This window comes from Spinacia oleracea, chromosome 6 (genome assembly GCF_020520425.1).
Source record: "Spinacia oleracea cultivar Varoflay chromosome 6, BTI_SOV_V1, whole genome shotgun sequence".
Classification (NCBI taxonomy): domain Eukaryota; kingdom Viridiplantae; phylum Streptophyta; class Magnoliopsida; order Caryophyllales; family Amaranthaceae; genus Spinacia; species Spinacia oleracea.
In genome coordinates, this window is record NC_079492.1 from 93,312,611 (window position 1) to 93,323,424 (window position 10,814).

The following is a 10,814-nucleotide window of genomic DNA, read 5'->3' on the forward strand; positions in this document are numbered from 1 at the left end:
TTAGTTAAGCAATGAAACGATTTAGTTAAAGCAATTAAACCAATTAGTTAATCCTGAAATTCAATTAGTTAAGCAATTGAACCAATTAGTTAAGTTTGAAATTCAATTAGTTAAGTAATGAAACATATTAGTTAAGCAATGAAACGATTTAGTTAAAGCAATAGAACCAATTGATTAAGCAATGGAACGATTTAGTTAAAGAAATGAAACCAATTACGATTTTCTGAGTTTTTAGTTAGGATTTTTCGAGTTTTAGTTATGGTTTTTGACGTTTTAGTTAGGATTTCCAAAAAAATAATATTTAAGTTCTAGTTACATATTTTTAGTTTAAAAAATTAAGTATTAGTTAATTTTTTTTGAGCTTTAGTTAATATTTCAGCGGTTTTAGTTTCTTTATTTTGCGTTATAGTTAAATTGTTTTGAGTTTTAGTTAGTTAATATTTTCGAAGTTTTATTTAAGATTTTTTGAATATTAGTTAGGATTCAGTTAATATAAATGTATAACTTCATCTATTAAATCAAATCTCACATATTCAGAAAACTGACATCACAAGACATTGATAATTTGTTGCTTATAACCAATTAGTTAAGCAATGTAACGAATTAGTTTAGCAATGGAACCAATTAGTTAAGCAATGTAACTAATTAGTTAAGCAATGAAACCATTAGTTAAGAAATGAAACCAATAAGTTTACAGATATAATGAAAGTATTAGTGAAGCTTGAAATTTAATTAGTTAAGGCCAAAATCCAATTAGTTAAACAATGGAACGAATTAGTTAAAACCATGAAACCAATCAGTTAAGCTTGAAATTCAATTAGTTAAGCACTACAAATAATTAGTTAAGCACTTGAAATTCATAACTAATTTATATAAACTCTTAACTATTCTACTTATAATTCATATAAACCCATAACTAATTCACATAAATCCTTAACTATTTTTTGAATTGTAACTAATTCATTATAAACTGAAAATAATTCTTAAATAAGACAAATTTAATGGTAACTATACCCAAAATATTATTAACTAATTCAAATTCATTCATAACTAAAACAAATTAAACCGAAAACAAAATTAATCTTGACTACAAACAATTAAAAACACGGAATATCAAATAAATTTACACAGTCCTTAACTAAACCTAGCCACTGCGCTCCGCTGCCGACGTTCGGCCACGACTGTCAGCGCCACAAGCCCACCACCGCAAGGCCACACACTTGCGACCAAAACCGCAGCCCAGGTCCCCAGCCAGGCTTGTGCAGCTGTTCTTCCTTCGCGTCGCATCACTAAATCAAAAACAAAATTCTTCGATCTACAAATTCGAAAACAAATTATTCGATCTACAAATTCGAAAACAAATTCTTCGATCTACAAACCTTCATTTGACTCGTAAATGGAGTGACCGAGGTAGCCGGAGATTGAGGAAGGAGAATGAAATTTTCTAGGGTTTTGGAAGGGACGGCAACGAGTGCAACGACGACGAAGAGGGGACGACGACGACTACAAGGATGAGACGGTGAGGAGGAGATGGCGTCGGCAAGGATGGGACGGTGAGGATGAGACGGCGGCCGAAAGAAGGTGACCGTGACGACGAGTCGACGACGTGTCCGGGTTTTGGAGGAGAGAGAGAGACGGAGAGTTTCGAGGAGAGAGACTGAGCGAGAGAGTTTAGAGATGGGTTTGCAGAAAATGAGAGGAGAGAAGAAAAAAAGTTACTTATACCGCGCGTGAGACCACGCGCGCGTGGCTTTCTCACATGGTCTTTCCTACACGCGCCTGTAAGGCGGTCCTACCGAAAAGTTACTGTTTCCATACACTTTCCCACTTTTTCATAAATCATGATTGCTTTTTCTTACGCATTCTATATTTTTTTATTTTTCCATCTACACATTCACTTTTATTTGTACTTTATCGATAACTAATTATCTACTTTATCGATAACTAATTATCTACTTTATCTTTTCCCCCATAAAAACAATCTCAATCATTGTTTTTCCTATACACTTTTTATTTTTCTTAATTACCGTGAATTCCTCCAAAGTGGACACTTAAATAGGAATTGCGGGAGTATATCAAAAGGTCGTGAGCGCATAAGATGGATAATAAATTTATTGTATACCAAGATAACTTTTATGCAGTTTTTTATAACTTTAATCTAGTTCTTTATAACTTTTATATTATGAAAAATTGTTAATAGATGAACATTTTAAAGGGTTAAATGATTAATTTTATACATTATTAGTGATTTTGAAGAAATAACTTTTATTAAAATGAAAAAAAGTTATCAGTAAAAAATAGATAACTTTTACATATATAAATGTAACTTTTAAGCATTTTGAGTCAACTTTTACTCCGGTGTCAATATTTATTGTACACCACTTGTAAATAAGAATTTGTGATGACATATGCAGTCCCATTATTCTCTCATATTTTCAATAAAAAAATAGCATGGCATGTCACATACTTTCTTATTTAGGCACGTTTATCAACGTATGATTCCAAACGCTAATATCTCCAATTACGGATAAGAAAAAATTTATAAAAAATTGATATTTAAAAAATATTTATTGAGACGAATCTAATAAGGCCCCACGCGACTTTTTTTTTCTTCTTCTGAAGTATATATATCACAAAATGAAGTCAAACGAGCTTGTGTGAATAGTGTTATAAACCCAATTGTGTCATGTAAATAAGAACAGAGGAAATACCATCTCCTCTGATGGGAGTGCCTACAAAAATCGAAAGAGGCAGGGGCTCGGGAATCAGACAATCCAATGTTGCATTTTCTAACCAAACTTGGGTGGAGGGTACTCACTAACCTGAATGGCCTTTGGTCGGGCACGACGTCAATATGTGGAACCTAAAAGTAGTATGTTGAACGTGTGAAGAGGCATTACTGAAAATGGCAACATTATAAATGAAGGGGTAAGGGTGGCAGGGCAGACTACGCTCTTGTACTCTTCTGGGAGCATCAATGGGCTACGGAGAAACCTCTACGTGAGCTTGCCACTCGAGACATACCTTCTAGTATAGAAGGAGCAATTGTTGAAGAGATGTGGGAAAATAATATGGGCTGAAAATGGGGTGAATTTGCAGAGCATAAGTAGTTAAAGAAATAGAGGCACATGAGTTAAGAGAAGACTCAAATATATGGGACCTTTGTTATTGGGGTGGCTCATTTTACAATTAAGTCGGCAATGAAAATCATTAGGCATGCATGAAGATGATCAACAAATAGATAAAAATTGAGAGATTATGTGGAAAATAAAAGTAAAGCGTGTGTTTTTGTGAATTTACATGCATGATAGGGTAATGGGTAATGCAAATAAGGGGAGGTCAAGAGACATATATCTAATGATCCTAGGTGCTCTAAATGCGGAGCGGACGAAGAAACAACGTTACACATACTACGAGATTGTAAAGCTCCTAGGGGGGTTTGGACTTTGAAGGCATGTTGGGGGTCAAGCTTCGACTCCTAGGTTCGTACGAAGAAATAAATGAGGCTTGGATAAATGAGGTATGGTCACGTAACAAAGTGGTTGCTACACTTAGACCCGTGTCCTTGGAAACAAAGCCGCCTCTAGAAAAACAAGCTAGTTTTTGAAGTCCTTACACCGTTTGCGTTCATGATATTTCAAGAAGAATTTACAAGAGATAATTTGTATACAATTATTCAAATGGAAAAAAAATGTATTAATGGTAAGATATTTTGAAGGAGGCACTGCTAGGTATCATAAAGTCTTATGGGATGGAAAGACTACATCAACAGTTGCAAAAATTTTGAATTTTGTGCATAATTTGTCATCATATATTACGAGTATTTTTCACGGTGATTGCTTCAAAATTCCACCCTTATATTTACCTCCACGGTGGCATTGTGATGCATTGAAATCTAAAAGTAATAGTCAAGAAGTGGAGAAAAATGTTCTCCCATAGAGAATGCACTTGAAGGTGGAGATATTGTGTTGTGTCCCCCTAGCTCATTCAAAGAGAAAAGACCGTCCTAAAAAGAAGAGAGATAGGGGAGGAAAAGAACCGGGAATGAAGCAGACTAAGTGTTGTTCCATATGCAAACAAACCGGTTACACAAAACCTACTTGTCCTTACAAAGAATATATTTTCACCTCAAATGCTATGGTCGAAGGGATAACGCCTGCAAAAGAATTAGGATTAAATCTCGTCTTTAAGTTGAAGTTTTAGGTAATGTCTCTCATTATTAATTTATTTTTTCAGATTATGTTATTTTCTACATCTTTCTTTGAAGTTTACTACTACTACTACTACTGGATGCCTCACCAGCTTTCAGATATGTCCAAACATTACCCGCTCAATTAGTTAGACATGGCTTTCAGATATTTACCACTACTAAAACTCATTCAATGTTGTTGTAGCATGCATACTGTCGAGAATCTTCACCGTATAATCGGTTGTATCTTAGCCAAGCTCATTTTGTTGTCCATATACTCATAAGGTACAAGCATGTAGGTGAAGAAACACGTCTTATGTATTGGATATAACCGATTGTACCCTAAAAAAAATTATCCACATTTATTCAAAATTAATTACCAAACGTGAAAAAGTAAAAAGTTGAATTTTACTAGGCTTTCATAGACACACACACCTACGAGATAGCTGATCTGCCTCCTTTTCTTCGTCCGTCTCTTCAAAGTCAATAAGATTGATATGATTTAGCTGTGATATAGATTGACCGCATGATAAAAAAAATGACCCTACCTTTGACAAAGGCAGATTCAGTATCATTGATAATACTAGACATGCTGCATTCTATTATAAATTCTCTTAGAAAGAATCTTGTACAGAACAACAATAGGCCTATAGTCTTTCACTTTGGAAGCATTAGGGATTTTAGGAATGAGAGTTAACCAAGGCACAATTTACCTGTTTTGGAAGCTCTCCATATAAGAAGAAATCCTGAATTGCAATGATGACACAAGAGCTGCTTGAAGAAGAGAACATTAAACCCATCCAAGCCCGGAGCTTTCATATCATCCATACTGAACAGAGCCTCTTTCACTTCAGCACCCGTAACTGGGAGACAAAGTTGATGTTTATGAGATTCTGACACAACAGGATGATTTTCTTTGTTTGACGCCCAAGAGCCACTAGCCACTTTATTATTATGGTTTGATACCCAAGTGACACCATCCATGTGACTATTATTGTCCAATGATGGAGTGGGCTGCTTAGGAGGCGCAGGAGCTTTAGCTGCTGAAAGCAGAGTTGCATGCTTTGCCAAAATCCTCCAAGCTGTTCGTTCAACTCTTACAGCCTGAAAGACCAATTTCTCATCCCTGTTTATAAAAATGAAAAAGTTTAAATCATGAGCTGGATATTCGACGTAAAAGTATCGTGAACTTCTCTAATTAAAACAAGGGTAAAAGCTAAATCAGGATACATAGAAGAATAGACAAGTAGTTGAAGAACAAAACTACAAAAGAAAACTAAATATAAACCTGAAAACTGGTGAGGCATCAAACAGACAGCCGGTAAATAAATAATAAAAACGGCAAGACAGAAGTAAATTTTCTCAGAAAAACGACATTTAAATAACAGTTATTATGTAAAACCACTGGAAAATAAAAATCCAGTGAGCTAAAACAAATATTTTCAAGATCTCTTCATTCCCTGTTAGGTGCCATTAAAAATTATGAACCCAATAGCAACAAAATAGATGACTAATACAGGTTCTTCATCAAGAAGCAAAGACCAAATTATGCAATGAAGAACCAAGACTACCGAGACATACATGTGATTAAGCATTCAGACAGAAAGCGAAAAATAATGCTCTGTAATTGACAGTGCCAATTAAAGGGTCAATGTAAGCTTAAAACATGGAAATCAAACCATTACCCAGTCAATCAGATTAGGGTTTAAGCTATCAAATTTTGAACATTTTTATTTAACCAGTTGTTGGACCGCACGCTAGCGGGCGCGGTCCCCCATGAAATTAAAATCGGTTTGCAAAATTAGTTGTATAATTAGGTTGTCTAATTAAGTGATTAAGAATTAATTTAACGAACGTAGAATATAACTTAGTTACTAATCATAGTCACAATTGAATGTAAATTGTGCTTGAAATATTGTGATTTTAGGTCAATGTTCAGTTTTTAAAAAATAGATTTAGTTTCATTCAAAATATAGTAACAATATCTAACACAATTAGTGATTAATATATTAGCCAATATCTATAACTTTATACTAAAACATACACTAAGAATGAATCATTCCTGATGTAAATTTTCCAATCAAAAATATTTTTCCTCTAAAAAATATCTACATTTTATTAATTTTTTTTCTATCCTTTTACATAAACTTCGTACGTATTATGTGCTTGATAATGTACCAAAAACATACTTTATAGTCTATACTTATATAGAGGTCCTATTCTCCTAGAACAATTAATTTTCTTTGCTCCGGAAATAGGAAACCTAGTACTCCGTATATATGTTTTTTATTAACGTTAACATCATTCAAGCATGACAAGGAGTACATTAGCATGACAATGCAAAGAATTGAATGATATATCTTCGCCAAAAATTAAACTTTAACAAAAAATTTAAGAAAAAACTCTCTTTCATTTTTAATTTGCAAAGACAGGGTCTGTCTTTCGAGCAGTTTCAAATTACATGTCCTATTTGTTTCTTTGCCATCATCTTCTTGATTTAGATACATCAACTCAAAATAAGTAATATTCTTAAGCATAAAACTGAATTTAGGTGATATGGTAGAATAGATGCCAATTAGGATGTAAAATGGAACATTGAAGGAGCCTTTCTCTGCCAGGTTCCCTAAAACCTTTCTCTGCCAGGTTCCCTAAGACCTTTCTCTGCACGCGTTCTCCCTCTCAACTGAGAACTGATTGATTTCACTCCCAACAGCCTTCCTATGATTCCTACAATTCACAAAACATAACCAATAAAATATCAGTCGATATGCTTTTGACAAATTCAACATAATCCTGCAAGCTGCGCACTTACCAAAAACAAAAGCATCCTTATTGCCAAATTAATTCTAAAACCAGGATTCTTCTCAATCATCCCATATATTCATAGCGGAAATCCTGTCTGACAAAGAATCAACACCGAGAACAGAATGAACTGGCCATGACATTGGCACTATCAATTTCCTGTATACACAAATAGCAGAACCCATTAGGAAGACAAGTTCCTAAACCTTTTCCGTCTTGAATTACTAATTACATTAACAAGATTGCTTATATTTGTCAAAAAAAAAAGACGGCTTATATTTGCATTTTTGAAAAGGGGGAATATTAGACATACCCTTGGAAAGATTTGTGTTTGCAACGATTCATGAAGTCCATGGTATATTTCCCAAACCAAGCATCAAGTTCCCTTGCAAGTGTAGGAATCTTGGAAGCTGGTAAGATGTCCCAAACTTTGATAACTTGAGTGTTCTTGAATTCTTCCTTTAGGATATCAATGGACCAAGCAAGGTAAAATTTCCAGCAAGAAAACAGATTTTGACAGGTTCAACGTTCAACTAACCATCTATACTGTAATAATTATTGTGAAGGACGTGGAGAGAGAAGAAAGAAAATTACATTAGCCTTGGCCTCCACAAAAGTACCATGAGAAAGAAGCAGCTTAACAACTTCATTCCAGTCATTCTTCTCGCGCCCATGTGTAATGGAGTCTCCCCAGACTGCAAAAAAGCACTGTAATGTTAGGGGTCAAAAAAAAAAGTCAACGGTTTGCTGCAACCTTATGCACATTTCACCAAAGTGCAAGCTCATACCATATTCCTTGCTTCCGGCTCAACCTTCTCCAATCCCATCCAATTCAGCAAAACTTCAACAATCTCAACATCATTATAGCCAGCAGCAACACGAAGAGGAGTTTGCACCATCTGTAATTATAAGAAGTAACAAGTCACTCAATGGTTGCTGAAATCATAACTTTAAACTTTATGAAACAAATCGCATTCACTTTAGAATCACAGTAAACAAGGTCAATTCCCTAATATAGTCAAAGCCAATGGTTTAGGATGTCATCATTGATTAACAGTTTACTAAATTTAAAAGCAACTATTAGCCTCTATTGATGTAGCATGATTCTGCGGCACATTTATTTTGGAACTGGACAACCTGAAAGTGAAAGCATCATACTTTGCTCTTGGCTTTGCCTAAGCTTAGTAACTTTACAGTACATCCGAAAAATGCACCTCAAAATTTCCTCACAAAGATTATATGGACAAGATAAATATCTTCAACAGAAGACCCTAATTTCATAACCAATTTATCAAATTTGTTCTCCATTGGGTCAATTTTCGAATGGCGGCGCATCAAATGATCCATTTTCTTTTCATATCCAACACAAAGTAACGCATATTGCAACTTCAGCTAAAAATTTATTTTAAAGACAACATAAATTGAAATGCAGATCCAATTTATTGAACATAAACCATAAACCCATCCCACAAATCACATCAAGAATCCTAATTTAGCACCGACATATTTCACATCATCAAAGAAAACAACAAGAACAAATATAACAGACATTTTTAACAAAAATCAAAGCAAGCGAAAAATGGCATTTTCGCTCCCAACTTTGAACTAAATAACCTAAGCCACCATATGAAACCTTTTACATGTTTTATAAGCTTAGTTTTAACATTTTAAGACACATTCAAATGTATTTATTCACATTTAATGCTTACTGGGTCGTTATAGGTCCTATTTTGCCAAAAATGGCATTTTTTTGCCCAACTTTGAGCTAAGGAACCAAACTTATCATTTAAAACCGTTTACATGTTTGTTGTGGCACCTTCAAGGTTTCTAAGACTCATTCTAATGTACTTATGCACATTTAGGGCTCATTTGGTCGATATAGGTCATATTTAAGCTAAACTAAGGCATTTTCGCTCCCATTTTTTAAGTAAATGACCTAAGGGCCAATTTTAAACTTATTACATATTTTATAAGCCTAGTGTTAACTTTCTAAGACATATTCAAATGTATTTATTCACATTTAATGCTTATTGGGTCGTTATAGGTCTTATTTTGCCTAAAATGGTATTTTCTCGCCCAACTTTGAGCTAAGGAACCAAACTTATCATTTTAAACCATTTACATGTTTTATGTGTCACATTCAAGGTTTCTAAGACTCATGCCAACGTATTTATGCACATCTTAGGCTCACTTGGTCGATATAGGTCATATTTAGGCTAAACTAAGGCATTTTCGCTCCCATTTTTTAACTAAATGACCTAGGGGCTGATTTTAAACTTATTACATGTTTTATAAGCCTAGTGTTAACTTTCTAAGACATATTCAACTGTATTTATTCACATTTAATGCTTACTGAGTCGTTGTAGGTCCTATTTTGCCTAAAATGATATTTTCTCGCCCAACTTTTAGCTAAGGAACCAAACTTATCATTTTAAACCGTTTACATGTTTTATGTGTCACATTCAAGGTTTCTAAGACTCATTCTAATGTATTTATGCATATTTTAGGCTCATTTGGTCGATATAGGTCATATTTAGGCTAAACTAAGGCATTTTCGCTCCCAGTTTTTAACTAAATGACCTAGGGGATGATTTTAAACTTATTACATGTTTTATAAGCCTAGTATTAACTTTCTAAGATATATTCAAATGTATTTATTCACATTTAAGGTTTATTTGATCGTTATAGGTTCTATTTTGCCTAAAATGGCATTTTCTCGCCCAGCTGAGGAACCAAACTTATCATTTTATACCGTTTACATGTTTTATGTGTCACATTCAAGGTTTCTAAGACTCATTCTAATGTATTTATGCACATTTTAGGCTCATTTGGTCGATATAGGTCATATTTAGGCTAAACTAAGGCATTTTCGCTCCCATTTTTTAACTAAATGACCTAGGGGCTGATTTTAAACTTATTACATGTTTTATAAGCCTAGTGTTAACTTTATAAGACATATTCAAATGTATTTATTCACGTTTAAGGTTTATTTGATCGTTATAGGTCATATTTTGCCTAAAATGGCATTTTCTCGCCCAACTTTGAGCTAAGGAACCTAACTTATCATTTTAAACCATTTGCATGTTTTATGTAGCACATTCAAGGTTTCTAAGACTCATTCTAATATATTTATGCAAATTGCTTTCTGAATTGTTAAGAGTATATAAACCTCAAAGAATGATTTGAGATAATGGTGTCAAATCTTGAAAAAATCAGGCTGAGGGCGTGACAGAACTGGTTTGTCCTTGTAAGCATTAAGAAGTCTCTTTTCAGTAGAACTCAACTGAAGATCCTCCAGATTTACCACCCCCGACAAGATTTTAAGTCTTTCTCTGTAAGTAACCACTGATTTAAGCTTCTCAGATTCATTGTCTACCAGTCTGTGCATTAGGAAATGCTTTTCTTTAGGATAAACTGCAGTAAGTGTGAAAAAGTAGGTCAAAAAACAACTGAAACAAAGTACCTTGATGCTGTCTATGAAGTCTGATGGAATTTCTTGGTCGATTTTGTCAGATAGCTTGAAATACAGCACCAGACTTATGCCTTCACCATCGCTGTCACCCAGGAACATTGAAGGAGCATATGTAGGCATCTGCGAAGAAAAACTGAATGTTATAAGTTTGCAAATGGTTTTATTGCGGGGAAAAGTGCCAAACCTGTATATTAACAATCAGTAGTGGAGGCAATTTGCTGTTCCCTTGAGCGGTGGGAAGTTCAATGTGCTGAGCAATATGACTTATCTTTTGTGAGCAAGCAAACAAATCAACACCTATGGGAGTATAAGGACAGTAACCTTCTGCTACATGTTTCTGCTTGTCTCTGC

General features: G+C 34.3%; 1 protein-coding gene across 1 annotated transcript; it reads right to left on the minus strand.

Moving 5' to 3' along the window:
• Positions 1-6,579: 6,579 nt before the first annotated feature.
• On the minus strand, positions 6,580-10,789 carry LOC110779767 (uncharacterized). Its single transcript, XM_056830819.1, has 6 exons — positions 10,455-10,789; positions 7,780-7,890; positions 7,586-7,686; positions 7,305-7,450; positions 7,002-7,150; positions 6,580-6,916 (listed from the first exon to the last, which is right to left on the minus strand). The coding sequence occupies exons 1-4, from the start codon at positions 10,581-10,583 to the stop codon at positions 7,333-7,335; spliced, it is 459 nt and encodes a 152-aa protein (XP_056686797.1). The 5' UTR covers positions 10,584-10,789; the 3' UTR covers positions 6,580-6,916; positions 7,002-7,150; positions 7,305-7,332.
• Positions 10,790-10,814: the final 25 nt, after the last annotated feature.

Bases quoted from the DNA above. Each gene is read 5' to 3' on its own strand.
- LOC110779767 (XM_056830819.1), bottom strand. From the start codon at position 10,583: ATGCCTACATATGCTCCTTCAATGTTCCTGGGTGACAGCGATGGTGAA. The intron at 7,891-10,454 runs GTACTTTGTTTC...TTATAATTACAG, and splicing joins ACTTCATAGACAGCATCAAG to ATGGTGCAAACTCCTCTTCG. The intron at 7,451-7,585 runs GTAATTTTCTTT...GATATCCTAAAG, and splicing joins TTGTGGAGGCCAAGGCTAAT to GAAGAATTCAAGAACACTCA.